The sequence below is a fragment of the Acanthisitta chloris genome, unplaced genomic scaffold (genome assembly GCF_000695815.1).
Source record: "Acanthisitta chloris isolate BGI_N310 unplaced genomic scaffold, ASM69581v1 scaffold10594, whole genome shotgun sequence".
In the NCBI taxonomy this organism is placed as follows: Eukaryota; Metazoa; Chordata; class Aves; order Passeriformes; family Acanthisittidae; genus Acanthisitta; species Acanthisitta chloris.
Genome location: NW_008668795.1, coordinates 48589 through 68659, shown reverse-complemented (window position 1 = coordinate 68659; position 20071 = coordinate 48589). Strand labels below are relative to the sequence as shown.

At 37.5% G+C, this 20071-nt stretch overlaps 1 protein-coding gene across 1 annotated transcript in view; it reads right to left on the bottom strand.

Annotated features, from left to right (window-relative positions):
- Positions 1 to 8897: 8897 nt before the first annotated feature.
- PLD5 (phospholipase D family, member 5) overlaps positions 8898 to 20071 on the bottom strand; it is a 54821-nt gene continuing 43647 nt past the window's right edge. Inside the window, exons 4-7 of the mRNA XM_009073076.1 lie at positions 19362 to 19501; positions 17136 to 17301; positions 11262 to 11376; positions 8898 to 9222 (exon numbers count right to left, since the gene is read on the bottom strand). Coding sequence (XP_009071324.1) covers positions 8987 to 9222; positions 11262 to 11376; positions 17136 to 17301; positions 19362 to 19501 — 657 coding nt within the window. The 3' untranslated portion in view covers positions 8898 to 8986. The remainder of the gene's footprint in view (positions 9223 to 11261; positions 11377 to 17135; positions 17302 to 19361; positions 19502 to 20071) is intronic.

The window sequence follows — 20071 nt, the reverse complement described above, 5'->3', positions numbered from 1 at the left end:
TGTGATTCCAGGACAACAGCCATCAAAATACCTGGAGGCAAGGCTTGTGTTAGTTGTGCAAGGTTTGCAAAATTGAGCTCTAGATCCTGATACGAGTTTTGGATATGCCAAGGTGAAATTGAATCGAGGAGCATGACTTAAAACCCTTTCCCCATCCAGGTTTTTTCCAGTAGTGCCTACATTCTGCTTTTGCTCTGACTTCCTTTGTCATCATACAGAGTAATTTGTGTGTCTTTGAACACCAAGTGCATGCACTTCCTTCTTCTAGCACTTCAGGTAAAGATAGTGGAAGTAACCTTGTAGGATGTTACAGCACCAGCAATGCAAGTTGCAGGGATTCATCCCTGTGTACAAAGCAGCAAGGGATTCAGAAACAGCATGTAGGAAATAGCTTAAAAAGGAAAAAGATGGATGAGGCAGAGGGGGAGATAGGAGAAACATTTGCTAGTGGAAAAGTGGAGTGGGGAAAGGGAAGAGAGAATGAGGGCAGTGATTGCTGTTCTCTCTGTTTAAAAAAAAGTATAATCCTCTCTGGAATGCTTAGTTCAGAGAGAAACATTGCCCTTTGTTTTTTAAAAAAGTGAGCTTTGGCACACGTTGTATGTGGATGAGAAGGTGCGTAGATGGCTTTGGTGTGTGCTATCAGAAATGGTGGCATTGATGTACGTCTGTGCTGCAGCCAGGAATTTACTTTTGTAGCTCATTATTCTGAGTCCCTTTGTGTGCATATTCCTGTTTTCTAGTAAAGGATATGTGGCCCTTTCCAGAAAGAGCTGTACTATTTCCTGTCAGTCTTAATTAAGAGTAGGACAGCAGCAGAACAAGTCATTGTGCTAGAGATGTTCCAAGCTCCTCTGGCATCGATAGTTATTTTTCCTTTGAGGATATGTCTCTGTGCATATATGTGTGTGAGGAGCCTCAGCTCTGCATTTGGAATCTGATACAAGGACATTTGGAATCTGAGTGGGATATGGGGGCATCTGTATGCTTTTATTGTATCGAGTAGCACTTGGGAAATGGGCTGAGAGTTTATTTTAGTTGGCTCACTTGCCACCACAGATGTTGCTGTTTTGCCTTTCTCCAGACTCGTTCATTAAGAACTCTGTGGTGACACCTGAAGACACAAATGCTGTGAGAAGTGACTGGTTTTTAATGATTATTTGGCAGTAAGGCCTGTATAAATATACAGAGAATCCCATTTTTTTGCCTGCCTTTTAAGCTGTGTACATCAATAGAAGCACATAAGACTTTGAATGCTGAAACCTTTGTACAGCATATCAAAGCTAGTGGTTCACTGACTCTTCACTGCATCTCTGTCATATTGAGAGCAGCAGTTTAGATGTGGGGACTGTCCACAAAAGTAACAGTGTTTTGGTTTATAAATTTCAGTGCCATTAATCTGAGGTACTGCATTAGCCTCTCATTCTTTTTCCCAATTCTCTCTTTTCTCTTTTTTCAAATGTTGGCAAAAATGAGAATGTCTTGTGGTTTTCATCCTGATTTCTTATGTATTTTTATATTTATACTAGGTTCTTTGGTTCCCCACTGAATCTGCCATTCAGTTTTTTCTTTCCACGGGGAAAGATATCTTATAATCTAGTTTGGAAATGTCTTTGAAGAATCTGGAGATTGTTAAAAGCAGATGCCACAGCTGTCTTGAGTATAGTGAGAAGTAGGAAAAGAATCTCTCCTGAGAAGTCTAACAGTTTGCCACAAAGAAGCTGGTACTAAGCTGTGCGCCCCAAGTTCCCACAGGTATGCACCATCTTGTGAGAATTAATAGAAGCTGGATGCAAAAGATCTTTGCTTTTTCTTTAGAAACCTTATCAGCTCTATTTCTAGTAGCAACATGGCCTAATCCTTGAAAAGAGGAGACTGTATTTTCTTTTTTTAATCTGCTTCTTGCATCTCTGTTACATAGAGAAGAAATTAGTTCACTTCATAAAGACAAGGGGTGTTTGACCTCTCACCTTTTCATGCTAAAGTTAGCCACACATTTCAGTCATTGCTAATCTGGTTGTGTGGTAAAGAATGGTTTAACACTAGAATAAAATGAGTTCACCAGAAGAGATATTTATATCTACAGAACTTCTACCTCATTTAAAGCTTGCCAAGCATTCTCTCCATCCCCCAATCTGTTTTTCCACATTTTGCATATGTGTCTCTTCAGACGAAGAATTATGTGAGGCACCTGGAATTACGTGTTTGACCTCCTTTATTGTACTTTTAGTATCTCATTAGTTGAGGGATCTCTCAAAGGAAAAAAGCATGTTGAGCAGCCAGCAGTTTTCAGAAACAGCAGGTAACCAAAAATACTTCGTTTTATTTGCTCCTCAGGCAATGACAAGTGTAAACCTGGACTGGGTTGCTGAAGAAGTAGGAAACAGTAAGAGCACAATTACATGAGGAGGACAGCCCTCTGACCTTTAGAAAGAAACAACTGTCACTTCCAGAAGCATCTTGCTTTTCTGTCAAGTTTCAAGAAAAACAGGTACAGTGTCATTTGAAGAAATACAAATAAGGAATATTTGGAAAGTAATTTAAGAGAATATTGTGGAGTAATTGAATATTGAACAAATCCACCTGAAAACATTTGTTAGCAAGTCAGTCAATAAAATGTTGGTCCACACACTTCCATTTAAAGAGCTTCTCATTTTATGTTTTGCTTAGACAATGCTACATATAATGGTGCATGCCTTTAATCTTCAACAGAAAGATTCCTTCCCCATTCAAATCCCCATTAAGTCCCTCAAAGTTACATTTGAAAGTAAGTCCAGCTTCTAAGTCACTTACAAACTTTATATAGTTAGCTGTTTTGGGGGGATTTCTTTTCCTTATTTGAGTGTGATTAATTTGTGAAGTTTGATTGTCTAATACTTGTGCTTAGCTTTCATCAGTTTGTTAGTAGTTCAGAATAGTATCTGTCTGACTTGACTATATCTGTACGTTGAGAGAACATATGCAAATGCCACATGTGATGTGAATTTTGCAGGCATGTGCTATGTGGGAAATCCTTGCTTGTATTACACTAGGAGCTTCTAATGGACAAGGAAGAGTCCCGATTCAAATAGTGCTTTACTACTTAGCACCTGCTATGTAGAACTTGATCAGATTTTATTCATGGTGATTTCTTTCTGTTAACATAAGTTTATAGTCATTAAATGTTCCCTTCCCGTTCTGAAAAATATCATTCACACAAAGATGAGCAAGGAAAGGAACAAAAGGAGAATGCAGCCTAGAGCTTTTAGGCCAGCACCCAGTCCACTAACTCTGATTCACGTTGGTTTGCCTTTAGTTCTTTTCACCCTTTCCTCTCTACTCTTACTACATTTTATACTGTTGCAGGAGGGATGGATATTAAGGTGAGAGATGCAAGGCCCACCATGTGTTCATGCAATGCAATCACAATACATGTAATTTGTATTCACGTTTGTGGCTATGCAACATAAAAGAGCACAAAATAATGCTCTGAAATGCTGCAGTTGTCAGCCATTTTATTATATTTTGTTATGTTCTGTAGCCTGAATTTGCCATCAACCTTCTTTCTGTTCTTAAGGGGAAAATTATCATGTTCATTTTACAGGATTATAAAGAGCTATTGGGCCTTCCTGTAAAACTGCTGTGTAAAATTTGTTGTGAACAAAACAAAGCTGACTCCATTACTATAGCAAGATAATTTGCAGCCAGAATTGAATTATGCTCTTAAAATCTAATGTTCTAAACAAGGTTTCAAGAAATAGGCTTCAGTAGCTTGATTTTTGTGCTACAATGCATTTTGAATTTTAGGGAAAACCTAACCTTAGTATGTTAATGCTGTTGGATCATATGGATATGGAATATAAATGTGTTTTCATGAAAACCCATTTTAAGTTACCATGTTAAACCACTCAATACAGCTGGATTTTTCATTCAGATTCTCTGTAAATTCCTGATCTCAAGATAATTCAAACACACAATTCTCACAGACTTTTTTCTTTAAAGCCCATGCAGGGCTAATCTAAACAGGAGGTACAATAGAAAGCTCCACTTTATTCTAAGATTGGAGTTTATCTATTGACTTCAGCATCCACAGAGCATAAAGCACATGAGTTCTTCTTGTCTAAACTATTTTGAATGAGGTCTCTTTTACATGCTAGTTTGGCAAGCTTCTAAGGCATTTGTGCAAAGTGATGATGCAAGAGCAACCTGATTCAATACTGAGAAATTCATAAACAACATCCATCAGTAATTAAAGTGAAAAACTACAGCTAAGAATAGCAATCATCCTACAGTATCAGTTGAGCTACTATACCCTGCAGTGTTAAAAGTGGAGTATGTTTAATGGTGCCTTCAACTCAGGAGGTACTCTTGTGAATTTTAAACATACCAAGGATTCATTCTGGGTTTTTTTTACATAGATTGAATTGGAATAACAGTGACTAAAACCCCATGAGTATATGGTACAGATATGTAGAGAAAGGGTAAGAGTGGAAGAAAAACACAGTGCCAGAAATTACCATCTGGAGACATACCGTACATTTAGTCAATATTTTTGTATTAAAATGAAGAGTTAATTTTGAAGACCAAAATGGTTTTAAGATAACATAGTGCACTCTGTAAGGCCATTCTCAGGAGTGAAGTACATGATGATCAAGGTGGAGATATTTAGGACTTCAGTTGGAAGAAGTGGAAGAGCCAGCTGATGTCTTAAACCATCTTGCTGAGAAAGCCTGCACTATTTTCAGTAAGTACACACTAAAGTCACAAAACTCCCCTATAAAATCTTTGTCTGGATTTGTCCTTAGATTAGGGTTAAATGGCAGGTAACACAGAGCTTACTTGTTTGGTTTTTATATATGCAAATCTCAAAAACGTAGTAGAATTTAGGCAGCTAGTAGTATAGCAAATAATGAGTAGGTCTTATAAGTAGTATTCTGAGGCTTTTCTACTTGTTGTGCAAGCTCTCCTGTGAACCACCAGCAGAGCCTGGATCTACTGGGAGGAAGACCTGGCCCTGTGTTGTGTAAAATTTAAATCTGTTCCTGCTAGGGTACAGTTATTGCCATTGTGTTGCGGCACATAATCCATGCCTTTCTGGTCTTCAGAGAGGTGAGAGTAGTTGTGCATACTAGTTCATTCTTCTGGTAGAAAAAAAGTGGTAGCTGACCCAAATAAATCTGAGACATAACATGCAAGATTTGTGAAGTAGTCATTATGTGATATTTGGACTTCAGCCTGTGCTTACAGGAATTTCTGTGGTTATGGTTTTGATATCAGCCAGGTGTTGGGGGAATTCAGGTTTTATTCTTACACCTTGGCAGAACAGAATAATTCAACTGTGTTGTAGATCAGTTGATAATGAAGCTAGGAGTAATTTCTGATATTTGGTTCTAGAACTGGGATTGGATAAAAATGCTCAGGTTGAGATGTGCTTGTGGTTTGGACCAACATCTTGCAGTCAGTTTGTCTTTTTGTGACTCTAGTTTTAGATACTGAAGTGTAAACATCACAATATGTAGTCTTACTTAGGAAGTTCACTGTATGCCTCAGTACTAGATACAAGATCTTTAGCAGGACTTCATGTGAGGAACAGTTAAACAAAAGCTTGTATGGATAAGGCACTAGTAAATGTTTGCAGCAAACAACAATTACAGTCTATATTCTTTAAGAATAAAGCTGTTCTGTTTAGGAAATTGCCTTTAATATGACAGAGTTACCAATGCCAGTTAGAATGGGGCTAGAGAAAGTGCATCTTTTGGATTGTGCCTGTGAGGTCTATATGAAACCATTCAATGCAAATTCCTGTTAACTTTGGAAACAGCCTGTCCAATGGTGACATTTAGGAGTGCTGAAGCAAGAGGAAACTGGTCCAGATTCTGATCCCTGCTAAACCTGTGTGAAATCACTGTAATGGATTTGCTCCAGATTTATTTACAGTGGTATAAGGATCTGAAGCCAGAATCAAGGCTGTTACGGCAAATCTAGTTAAACAGTAACAGGACTAACTCAAACCAATAATTGCCTATAATCCCCTTGTATGATTTCAAAAAAAGATTCTGATATTTTAAATTTCCTATTTGCTGAAGTCCAAGGATGCACTTTGTCTTTTGGCTAATGTAACAGACCAAAGCCTTCTGTACTACTTTGGAGCTGCTGCTGCCATTCTAAACAGTTATTAAAATATCAATCCATACTTTATACCAAATGAAATTTGAGTCTGCCAGTCCATTTGTAGGATGGATGACCACTATAGCACATTAAAAGTTGTTTATAAACACCCAAACTCTTCCATTGATAAAACCAAATCATACTGCCGCTTTTAAACGTACTTTTATGGATCAGCTCTTTGAGGGGGGCCATTGAAGCACCAGAATTTGTTTATCAAGCCAATAAAAATGCATTTGTAAACTAATAGATCTGGTTCATGATTGTATTCCTCTAGGATATGCCCAATACAACTACTGTATCTGAGTCATTCATTTGGTATACTAAATGGATCAATCAGTGGTAACTCAAGAGTCTGATTTCATCACTAAATCCTGCTTTGAAAACAGACAGCTTAGCTTTATCCTTTGACAAATTTCTGCTCAGATCCTACATTATTTATACAAGATGTCATTTAAAAAACTTGACACATTTCCAGTATCCATAATGCAAGAGGAAAAAAACTACATTGATTCATTCCTGTCTATTACTGTAATTAGGTGTTACAATTAATAGCTCCAGACTGTGGGGTTTTTTTGTTTGCTTTAATTGTTTTGTGTCTTATGTAAGGAGTTGGTATTAAATTTATCTCTAGCTTTAAGATCACCCATCCATGGGGACCTCAGAAAATGTACAATTATATCAACTGGCTTTTGAAAATGTGGTGGGCTTTTTATGGTTTTTCCTTTAAGCTTTGACTCATAAGACTAAATTCATTGGTGGTATAACTCAGCTGAAATTTTCACCAGAAACTAATCTGGACTAATGTTCATTTCTTAAACAAAACAAAAAATGTACAAAAACTAGGTGCTGAGGATCTCTCTCCCATACTTGCTATACATATTCTAAATTATCTACAGAAGGAAGAAAATGCAGAAATTTCTCTTCACATAGGTCTTTCCTCATAGCAACTCAGTAAACCTTCTTCTTTTAAAATATTAGTTTCTTATAAGAATGTCAGAATACATTTTTCTATATGTGTATGTAGGACTAATACATGACATGTTTATCTGAGTATCAGAAAATGTTTGAGTATTAAAGCTGTGCAAAATATTTTCTGTAAAAGTTGCCAACTTTAAATTTTTGTTATGTCATTGTTTTCAGTAAGCCGATGTAAATCTTGGCAATTGCAAAAGAAACAAACATTCTTTGTCCAAAGTGTGCCTTTTGAGGTCATAACTAGTTTTGTGGTGTGTCTCTAGCTGACAATTTGAAGTTGTGCATATGTTGCCTATTAGAATGCCCTAAGCTGTGCTTACTGTAAAATAAATTTGAATTTTTAACCTTGTAAATTAAACCTGTGTTTTGAAAGTCAAGGTGGGTTTTTAACTTGTTCTTAAGATTAACATAATACATTGGGACATGGTTGGTTTTCCTTCCCTTTTTGCCCACTGCTTTCAAAGTGTGCCTTCAGTAGGTGAGAAAAGTCAGCAGTTTGGGAAAGGATCTGTGAATATTCAACAAAATGGAGACTGCAGTCTGCTTTCTGAATTACTTCAGTGGAAGCAGAGGGATAGCAGTGAAATATTTTTGTTATGAAACTAATCTATTACTTCTCTGAATAGAGAAAAATCTGTTGTCAGACATTTATGTGTATTTCTTTCAAGAGCAAATTCACACTTTTACAGAACAGTTGCTTCTTGGTGCAACTGAGTTGTGATTAGAGGCACACTATTGACACTAGCTGAAACTGTGGCCTAAATGAAGTCATCGCTTTTCTGTCCATGTATTTACCTATATGGATGACATTTTATAAATAAAATGCTACTTCAAAACTTTTATTTCTTTTTAAAGTAAAAGTTTGGAAAGAAAACACTTCCAGGTGTAAAAATCAAGGAAAATATATATATGACCATTTAACAACAATTATTGCATAATTGCATAATCCTTGACCTTCCTAAAAAGCAGTATTTGATTTTTATGTGTGTATTGGTTTGATAATGAGTCATCACTTGACTGCTGACTCACACTTGATAAATATTTAACTTAGGGAAGAAATTTTCTTGAGGGTAAAAAAAATAAAAATCAGTGCTAGGTCTTTGCTATTAATCCAGAGATTTTCACTGTTAGATGAAATGCATGTAATTGGAAATAACTATTACGTTGAAAGCAATGCACATTGATTAAAAAAATCCCTTTATCTGAGAGGCTTTAGGGAATATGACAGATTTGATGAGGCCAACCCAAATCCCTCAAAACCTTCTCATACTATTATGAGATGAATGAATTACCAGTCCTGTAACTCTAATGTATTTTAAGGCTAGTTAGAAGACATGGAATAGTGATACTCAAACTAAATGCTAGGAAGTATTTGCATGACTGGGTATTTATTTAAAGGGAATGATTTAGATGGGTGAAAATGTACTTATTCCTTTATGTTTTCTAATACGGTAAACATACCATCTATTTGTATGCCAATAAAAACTGATCTTAGAATGCCATTTCATAGCTTGAATCTTCATTTTGTCTCAAGATTTGTTCTAGCCAGGTTGGCAATTAGGTAAAGTCCTAAACCAGAAACATTGACACGTGCTGTTAAATTCAAAAGCGAAACATTGAAATTAACATGGAAGCGGAGATGACATTCAGTGTCAGAAGTAACAAATTTGAAAGTCTTAAATAATTCAGTATAGAGAATATGGTTTAGACAGTTTTAATATAAGTGTGCTTTTTCCTAAAAACACCCCCCCCAAACCGAACTTTTTTTTTTTGCTTTTTCTTTAAGTCTTTGTCTGTAAATATGAAAGAGGGCTACACCCCAACGTAATTCTTCATTGCCATACTAAACAGTAAAATAGTCTTTCTAATTCACATTGCTCATGGCAGTCTTATTTGAAGTTCCTTTATTAAGTTTGTGATTAAAGCAGTTTGGGATTTTTGTTGGTTGTAAACTTTTGGCATAATGTGAATACCAGTCCCTTTCAAAAACAGCCTTGAGTTGCTTAATGATGCTTGTGCTGTTCCCCGTGTCTGCTTGGTTGATAACAAGGCCAGCTCCAGCATTCTGCGTAAAAGCATTTCCTACCCAATCAAAATTACCTACAAGTAAAGGCAGGAATATACAATGAGTTTCTAACATTAAAACAAACAAACAACCCCCCCAATCTCCCAAAGGCAATCCAGCATCAAACATTGTCATTTCCCCCAGTACAGAGACAGGAATAAGTTTTTTATACTAGCAGGAAAGAAAAAATTCCATTACATACCATGTGTAGTGCAGATCATTTCTGGAAGTTTGACAGCTCTAGGCCTTCATAAGTGAAAACAGGTTCTTCTATTTAATCAAAACTAATTTGTTCTTCCTTTTGCATATATTGTATTATTACTCCTTTTACTTTCCTCATAGGCCTTTTCAGTGCCAAGAATGATTTTTTTTTTTTTTGCTGTATAAAATATTTAAAGTACCAAACCAACAGATCTTTTACAGGTTACCCATTGATAGGTACTATTTCGGGAAAGAGAAATAGGATTTACTGTTTTATGCCAGTTATTACCACTTCTGTTGAAATCTAAGGTAACAAATGAGCACTTCAAATCCTGGTGATACAAGGCAAAGAGGATAATTGGACTAATGGAAAACAGGTAAACCAAGTGTTTCAGATACTTCTCTTTATTTCACTAGAACTGTAGCTGTTCAAATTATGTCCTTAAAACACATGCAATATGTTTGAGAAACAATGCTGTTACTAGAGGTAATTTTAAAAAATACTATGTGAATATACATAAAACATGAAGGTATCTGAGAAATTTATACCTTTTCTTTCAGCATAATTTCAGCTACTTCAGTAGAAAATGTTAAGAATGCTAAAGCTGTCAAGGATGGTAAATTGAAGCCTCATTATAAGGGACATTTTTTTCCTATGCTTTTAATTAAAAGATATATCAGGTCCTTAGCATGCATTTGTATCAATTTCACAGAGTGTGATAATTTCTTTCTTTTATTTATGTGCAGCTAAAGATGTAAGGACAATGGGAAGAAACAAACCAATCTGGCTAAGAATCCATGCTGTGTTCCAAGTGCCAAGGTACTGAGATTTGATCTGGCTATGTGAAGGAATTTGCAGTGGAGTGGGGAAAAATATTTGGGGTGGGCTCATAAAACCTTTGGGAGATGAGAGAGGAATCAACTGCAGTATTTGAAGTCAAAAATAAGACTTGGGTTGGTTAAGAGAGGTGTGTGTGTTTAGAGCCCATCAAGGTGGATTTTTCAGAGTAGCTCTTAGTTGTATCTCTAAAGAACTTGGGATCCCCCATTGCTGATGTGTGCATGGCCATGCTTCTGGGTTGTGGCCTTTGCCCTCCCTCACTGCCTCTGTATTCATGGGCTGTAAGCCCTTTGCATTGAATCAGTAAGCTCCCTAAAGCATCAAGCTGCAGCATATCAGAATGCATGTTTTCTCTCTTGGCTTTTTAAAGTGTCCTGAGTTGCTTTTTAATTCAGTAGTGGTTTTCTGATCCTGTAATCTCATGCACAACTCAGAGTTTTAAAAAGGCAGTTTTTAGCCTGCATTCAGTGAGCATTTGACTGGTGAACTTTTGCCAGGTGCCATATGGCAAGTTTACTTAAGCACACCTTTAACCTAGAATACCAGGTAGATATGTACCTAATGTTAGGTACATACAGACACCTAATGTGTCTGAAATGTCATTACAGTAAATGGAATAAGACTTCAGAAGATGAGGATGGACAACAGCTGTATGGTATTTACCAGGATTGACTATAGATTTAGTAATAAGATGGAAAATGGAGAACAGCCCATCTGCACTGGATTGCAGAAACAAGAGAATATGTTAATAATCCAATTTATTCCTGCTTCATAAAGTGTGTTATGTTTGTGTTTTCATCCTGTTTTCAAAATTCTGAAAGCAGAATGTTGGTCTTGAGATACAGATTCACAGGGGATGAAAAGTTCTTAAATGAGAATAGGCTCAAAGCTCAGTCTTCATCCAGGTTCCCAAAGAAGTGAAATATTACTTTAATTTAACAAGCATATCAGCTGTAGATTGCTCATCTACAAAGGGCTGTTATTTCAGGGGTTTGGATACAAATGAGAATTTCTTAAGATGTGGTTACTTACCAATGTATGCAGCTCCATCAGTCACCATATATTTGTTACGGTTTAATTTGGGAAGGGAAGTGTTCTTCTGTTCTTTAAGAAAGCATGCACTCTCTTCCTCAAGGTCAAAGAATTTCTGCCATAAAAGAGAGTGGAGCACAGGTTAATGAGAACTGCTCCATAAGAGACAGAAAAAATAGAGTCTGTTCTCTAACCTTTATTGAAAATGAGTTAGTACTACAGCACAGCTTGAGTTTTTATAGTTTTAATAAAACACTGCACACTGCATGTCTTAGTAAATTCTCATAGTCTGTGATTCTCTTGCCTTGGCGTCCTGAACACTATGAAGTATGTGGCTAAAGCAATACAATGCCAGGTAGTAAAGGCTGTGAAAAGAACAAAACCAACCCCATCTTTGTGTTCTGCATGGTAAAAGCCAGGATCTTTTCTTCAGCTTGTTTCCTCATTTGTTAAGGGACATTGGGGTTTGGAGTCTGCTTCAGGATCTGGATTGGCAGCACATCAACAGCTGAATTAATATCTCTACATTACACATTGGATTTCATAAATTTAGAACATTCTCAGGATTAAATCTGATATGAAGAGATAAAATTTACCAGACACAAGAGGAAAATGCATCTGGTTTACCCTGGGGGGTGAAGAGCAAGATTTATTTTAATTACTTATTTATAATTTTGGAGCTATACACACTGCTTGTACCAGACAAAAATGAGATTTCTAGTACAAATGTAAGCAATGATTATTTCAGCAAGAAAACTAGTTGCTAGACATAGATTCCAAAAACAGGAGTAGAGAATAAAATGATGAATGAGAAAGTAACCTTTACTCTGACTGAGGTGATGAGGAGATGCTCAGAACAAACCCAATTCACAATATATTACCGATGAAAGTAACTGGCTATACATTGCACTCACTTAAGACACTGAAAAACAGTATTAGAAAAAATCCATCCCAAAACTCCTTGATCATTCTTGGGCATCTGTTTTCCACAATTCATCTCTTAAACCAGAGCTCTTTTTGACACAAACCTTGAAGAAATCCTTTTAGGTGGAGATGTCTTTCAGAATAATCTTACTATTTGGAAAACCCGACTGTCCAATACTAAACTTGTTATTGAAATGTAGTGATCCCTGTGGTACTCTAAATCAGCAGTTTGATTAAATCAAATAAGGGTGTATGCACAGCACACAGTCAGTTTTATAAAGCATTCTTTACCTGGCTTGATGAGGTAGGTAGGTTTCAAGCTGGTTTGCCGTAAACTGCTTAACTATTGCAAAATGTGTTGTTACCAAACACCAGAAACTCCAGCTTTAGGTTTAATACCATTGGTTGCTTCAGAACTGCAGATAAATACTCATTCAAAAAAATCTTCTTAATCATGATCATTACAGTCTGGTTTTCCTTGGAGAACTCTAAGTTGTGACCAGGCTTATCTGCAATTAGTATTAGCAAACCTAATTAAAATGTTTTAGTTGGAGACAAAAGGTAGCGTAGCCCAGATGCTGCTGTTTATCTAACATTTTGAGCTGTGAACTCTGTCAGAATCTCTCTCTTCCCACTGGAAAATATATTGGAGTAAATTTTGTTGTCAGAGCTTGTAACAAAGCTGCTTAGAAGAACTCCAGACTCCTGCTGATTCCAGGGCTGAGTCTCTGTGCTTGGACTGACACCCCCCACCCCTCCCTGCCACGATGAAAGTTTATTAGGGCTTGTTTTGCTTAATAAGTAAGTTCTAAATAAGTCACTTAGAGGTATAATATTGTGTGATTGTTTACTTAGCTTTACTTGCTCAGCATGAGTAGCTTAGCTAAGATCTGCCAAAGCCTCAGGCTGCAAGCTGTGAACTTTCACCTAGATATGCTTTTGGCTGGAATAGAGTTAATTTTCCTTGTAATTTTCCTAGTAGCTGCTACAGTGCTGTGTTTTGAATTTAGCAGGAGAATAATGTTGATAACATACTGATGTTTAAGTGATTGCTAAGCAGTACATACTCTAAATCAAGGACATTTTAGTTTCCTATGCTCTGCCTACTAAGCTAGTGTACAAGAAGTACAAACCAGAAGATAAGGAGGCTGAAATCATCAGCAGAAGCTGCAGGTCCACAAGATAAGAAGAGTTAACAGCATGCCCACATGGAGAAAGAATTCAATAAGGTGTTAGAAGACACCAGACTAAAAATCACCATTAGACTGAGATACACGTGCAAGGTACATGAATGGGTGCATAGACTCCAAGGGTATAAAAGCCCAGGAATTCCTTTGTTCTGCACCCCTCTCAAGCACCAGCTTGAGGTGTTCCTATTGCTGTACCACTCAATTATTAAATTATTTTTTCCTGGAATCAGATGTTGTGTAAGACCTTACTGCAGGAAACCTAGAGCAAAGTAATTCCTTTTACAGCACTAAAGCAGGTTTTTAGTGCATTGGCAGAAAATTCAGTCTTTTTCAGAGCCCAAATACTGGATAACACTGAGTTGTTTCCTGAAACAGTCTCTGAATTTTGTATGTCACTCCACGCTTACTTACCTGTACATGGCATTGTTATCTTCTACAGCTTAATTTTTGTAATGATTTCAAATATTAGCAAAATTCCACAGATTGTGTTTTGAGTTTAAAAACAAGCACAGCAATGCAAACTGTTTGAGTGATTTCTTTACAAAGGGCATTAAAAAAATCATTATGTGTAAAACTCTAATATCTGTCTTTTAAATGAGATTTACATTATATATTCACAACTAACTAATCTGCATGGAGAAATCATACCCTTAATTACAGATTTTCATAATCACTAATAATTATGGCATTACACTTTAAAAAAAACTAGAACAAACCACATTCACAGCCATAAAGGAAAGTTTACTAGATATTAGGGTTTAGTTCTTTGACACTGTCAAGACTGCAACTGTGTGCCTGAGGAACTGTTCTACAAACATGCACCCACACTGAAAGCATGGACTTGGCAAGCCAGAGAGGGGTCTGAATCTTTCTGAAAGGAAAATGGTCATGTTTTTCCCGGCACAACAAAATTGGAATGGAGACAGTCAGCAACCATAGGGTATCCATCAGGGGTACTGGTAGTAACTCTTCACAGGGATGTGAAAGATACTGCATGACTAATGCTAACATTGTAGGGAATAGTCTAAAACTGGCAAATGGGCGAAGTATTCAATGCTAGGAAACAAAACATTGCAAACTGTCTTCTTGCCAGTGTTACGAGATTTAGCAAAAAGTTGCATACCTTGATGTAAAAATAGTCAAGCACGACAATATTAGCATAGAGTTGTCAGATTGAGATAGATTGAGCAGATGTGCTGAATTGAAAAATCATACCTAAGTGTTCTGTTTGTATAACAATTTTCTAAGAGAGGAAATTACAGATTCAGGCAGGAAAGGTTAGAAGGCTTGAAAATGGAATGAGTTTTCCAACAACGGCAAAGAAGGCATTAAGTCCTTGAGAATATGGACACCAGTAGGGAAACTCATCTGTCCTCACAAATGGAACAAATGTTCCTTAGATGAGCAAGTGAACCAGCACTGGAACTAAGCAGCACATTGTTACACCTTCAGCAGAAGTACTGTGTTATTAATACTCCACCTACTGCTAACATTTCTTCTTCAAACATAAAACTTTTCCATCTTTTTTTTTAGGAGTTCAGAGCTTTAAAACTGAAATTAGTGCTTAGGATCAAAGGTTTCACAGGCAATTCGTAACATTTTGTTTACTCATAGGGCCTTTCTGTCTTCCTGAGAATTAGTGAAAGGTTCAGTTTTTCCTTCCTCTTACCTGAGCAGGAATACACCTGCACAACTCAAAAATAGATTCATCTGGAGGCTCAAGAATAACTTGTGCTGTAGATTCACATTTGTTCCATGCCATTCCTTTGTGGGCCCCAGTTGTCTAAAGACATTTTGTTCTAGGTCATACTTTCTGTGGGCTCTTCAAAAACACACACCTTTCTCACTCCAGCACTGCATCTAACAAGCCGGCCCCTGTCTACTGCTCCTTTGAGAGTTAAAGTAGGCATTTGTGCACAGAACATGCATTTACAGGGTCAAATGCACAAAACTTAGGAAGTACCAGAATTAAGGTCCCAAGAAGTACAATGGTGAGCTCTTTATCTTGAATTTGCCTTTTATGATTCAAGCTTTAATTTCATGACCACGTGTGGTTCAGTGCATAGGACAGAACTCTATGACTGAGCAGCAGTTTGGTATGTAGTTTATTCCCTGCCATTTAGCTGTGTGCTTATAGCATTTATTTAGTCCTCACACATAGCTTTCTGGTTTTTTCTTCCCAGTGATCATTTTCTTTAGTGTACTTGTATTGAGTTTGCACTCTCAGAACAGTTTCAGTTCAACCCAGTAATTATTAATGCTTATGTGAATTGGACTCTGAGATATCGAGGAATGCCTAATGAGGGACTTAGCATTTTCTAACTGTATTGATGTTGTTAATTGCCCAATATTATCAAAGTTTTGTGGCAAAAGAAAAAGAAAAAAAACCCCTGCTTCTAGATAGAGCACACTGTTACAACTCAAGTGTTCACAGCTAGGAAATCATGCTATGCAGTCTCTGCCATCCCTGACCTCTGCAGCAGACTGAAAAATTCAAAGCAGCAGTTGGTGGCTGGCTTTGATCAGGACACTGCTGGTGTAACATGGTTCCAGTGTCCTTTTTCTAACTATATACTTGCAGTTAGGCAATACTAAAACTTCTATTAGCCTGGTCAGAGACCAGGGGAAATCAGGAGGAGATTCCCATCTAAAGAGAAATTATATCTGCACAGTCTTCTCCAAGATGACTGTGTACCTCAGGCTGCTGCCACTGGCAAACCAGTGGACCCTGCAGCTGCAGGCAGACATTGGTACTCTGGAAACTTTCAAGCCAAATTGGTCCTTCCACAGGGATTAAAAAAAGGGAAAACAGTAACAAGGCATATCACAGGGATCAAAAGCTAAATGATAAAAAAAGTTACTGAGCACCCACACCTTATGCTGCTTTTTTACCTAGGAAACTTTTAATAAGAACATACATTATAACAAACCCTCTCATTTCCAGATATGCATAAATACCACTTAGTGTCTATAACGTAAACAATACTTGTTTTTCACAATTGTTGTTGATTTAAAAAACCCAAAATGATTATCAGTTTAAGAAATCAAAATACTTCAGCAAATTATTTAAGACAGTTACTTGAAAAAACAAGCAAACAACTCATCCCAGATGGCTGATTTCCAGTGTGCCCATAAATATGAACTATATCAAAGTGAATGTAGTAATTACCATGCACTCTTTTCTCTAATAAAAATGTAATATGAATGGTATTCCCACTTTCCTGTACTGCATGTCTAATGGGGCCACATAATGGTTGTTCTAGTCTTCACAAGTCTGAATTTATAATCTGAATTTAATGTAAAAATCTTCATTATTTTTTCTTGTACTTTGTACTTGACTGAAGGAAAAGTAGATGCTTACACAGCTGAACAGTAAGGTTACATGAATCCAGACTAAAACATATTTTTGTTCTGTCAGATTTACTCTTATCAGCCAGTATAAACACGACCTATGACTACAGTTCACTCTGCTAGCTTTGTTGTCAAAGACCAGATGTAGTGTTTTACATGGGCTGTCCACCACACAGGCTGCCTTTTGGCATCAATCCAGTTTTCTGTCTTATTTTCTATTTCTCTTATGGCTGGAGTAAATTCAGTTAATTATATTACATTTCATATTTTTCATATTTCACATACTATTTACTTAAATTTAAAGGCTTTCATACTAACAGAAAACACATCATAGTTGTTAAGGTTGTTCTATTCTTTTTGGGGGGGCAGGGAATATCTTATATTTCAAAGCAATATGGATTATACTTACAACTTTCAGACTGCAGCTTGGAACTTCAGTGCAAATAGCTTTCAGAGATGAAACAAAGTTAAAAGTAAGGGGATCTGTGTCTCTTGAGAAACTTATGAGAAGTCGTACTTTAATACTTCGTAAAACTAATGCTTCTCTTATCTTCCCATCTAAATATGGCCAGTACCTGTGGATAAAGAATACAATACATTCAGAGAACTTAAAAAAAATAAATTTTTGTGCAGCCAAGTCTAGACAACTTAGAGAAAACAAAACACATTTGAACTACACTTTCTATTCACTGAAGGAATGTCATTCTCATTTGAAGGAATTCTCACTAAACAGATCTGCTAGCATCTCATTTTGTGTCATTCAGCCCGGTACCAAAACTGCCACTGTGGATATAGCGAGACTGTGGATGAGCAAGTGCATCTTCCACCTGTGTCGGTGCCAAGACACTTGCACGAAACACAGGTCCTTGCCCACCCCCAGCTGGGAGAGGCTCCCGTGCCCCTCGCTCGCTGCCCGCGGCCAGGGCAGCACCGCGAGCCACGGCTAGAGGGCACTGCTGACCGCCCAGACACAGGGACACAAGGATTTTCTGTTGGAGGCACAAGGAAGGGAACTGGAACACTGGATCTCTCCCTGACTTCCATTCTTTCTTTTTTTTCCCCTAAGTACTGGGACCATACAGGCTGGAGACTGGAATGCCTCCTGTAGCTTCTTCCTTCGGAAACAGAAAGCTGTTATGCAGGGTGTCTGCGTCCTTCAGTAGCAGATGAGATGAGTTGTTTGAGGAGGATGCTACGGATTTTCCTGATGAGAATTGCAGAAATTCTGTCATGAATGGGATGGTGGCTTCCATGGTGCTAGCCTCACAATTGCTAATTAGCTTTGTGCTCCTGATCTTTGGTGGGAGCAGGTCAGGACAAGGAGAATTAGAGAGAGAAAATGCATGTTTTCTTCATTCCAGCAGCATCAAGGCATCCTGGCTAATGAAATCTGACCTCTTCAATGCCAGAAAATAGCTTACAAGTGAGAACTGGGAATTGACAAGGTAGAGAAGCTGTGGCAGTGCCCCAAATGCAAAGCCATGCTGTAGGAAAAACGTTGAAGAGTTCACACAGGTGGCATCCCTGGATCTCCCTAACCCAGTGAATTTCTGAATTCTTCCATCATGAAAATAAGGTAAGGAGGAGTATAGGAGAAAATGTCAACTGCAACACTGTGATGGTTCTACATATGAAGACCCTTTTCAACATAAAGGAGAAAGGGGAGGGATACATATTGTGAAATTGAGATTCCTACAGTGGTGCCCATGATTCTTGCACTGTAATGGAGGCTGTACACAATGACTTCATTGGAAAAACTCTCTCATGGACTTGAAACACTTTATGTTTGGTATCAGTCAAATGAACAAAGCATCTCTAAATATGAAAAACTGGGAAAAAAGCACATAACCACATGTTTAGTTTGGCCTAACTGTGTTCCAAAAAAGTGCATGCATGGAATAGTAAGCTTTGCTAGATTCTCAGTTCACTGTGAGCATTATCGAGAGTTGGAGGGACCAGTGGATACTTGCCTTCTGAGCTGGATGATTTTGTTGCACCATGGCTCCAGTTTTGGGTCATGAGTGCTTTTTAATGCTCCACACGAACAGGCTGTTTAAAAATTACTTGGTTTTGTTTGTTTTTAGGAACTCTCAGCTAACCAAAATTTGATATAATTCAAATCCAATCTATGCTGAATTTGGAATTTTCATGTATGTGTGTATGTCAGTGAAATAATGACATCTCCCACACTGTATACAAAATTCACAACATATTATTTCTCCCTTAACACACACATTCTCTCTCTCATTTTGAACATTTGCATGATACGCATAAAATGTCAGTAGCTGTGGTCTCAAGATAGTGAAGTGAATATAATAGTGTAAGAAATAGGATTCATGTATAAGCAGACTGTTGCATTCCTGGGTCCCAGTCACTTGCAGATGGTCAGACTAGACAATTTCTGATCTCCTTCGACAGGCAGATCCAAAGCTTAGGACCCAGAACTGGAAATGTCTTCTTAGGTCCCAATTCTGCTCCCATTTAATTCAATGGCAGAACTCTCACTGATTTCAATAAGAGCAGAATTGGGCCCCAAGAAATTGGTCCACAGTAGTAACTAAGCTATGGGTTCATTTTCTCCAGCAGACCTTATTTGCATTATGAAAACCAGGTAGCCCTGGGCACAGACACTCACCGTTTAGCATTGGTGTCAATGACAATCGGCAAATAGTCCATGACAGCTATGTATACAAACTGTTTTGCATCATCGATAACACTGTATATAGCTTCAATATCCAGGACTCTGTCCTTTGGGCAGAAGAGTTTAGGTGAATTCTGTGAAAGGAAAAGTTCAAATATGGCATTTAAAATAATTAATTTATTTTCTCTTCCCCTCAGTCTTGGAATGGTAAATTGTATCCTTTATTTTAGTAGAGATTACTAAGTGATACCTTCAACTGCCCTGCTAGAATACTCAAAGTTACAAAGGAGACGTGTTTGCTTACTTGCCCCTCAAAAACCTCAGCATTTAGATGTAACTGTGGGTAAAAAATAGAAGACACAAACTTCAAAACAACTACTGTCTGTCATCAAAGAAGCTCTAGTTGAAGTTACATTTCAGAAACTTTTGTTCCAAAGAGCCCCAGGACTGGTTACTATTAGCCAGAGCAATATCTGCGTTCTTGCACGTGAGCCTGATGCTTCACTTGTAAGCAGGAATTAAGTCTATTATGTCAGTTCTATTTGAAGTTCCACACGAAGTCACCACTTGCTCAGGGACTGTTACAGGGAGATGCTGCAGCTTTGCAAGAAACTTATCTTTAAAACCTAACTTCAGGTATAAATCACCCTGTACTGAGCCAGTGAGTGGTAAGCCCAGATTTCAGCTTTTCTCCCTGTATCTAG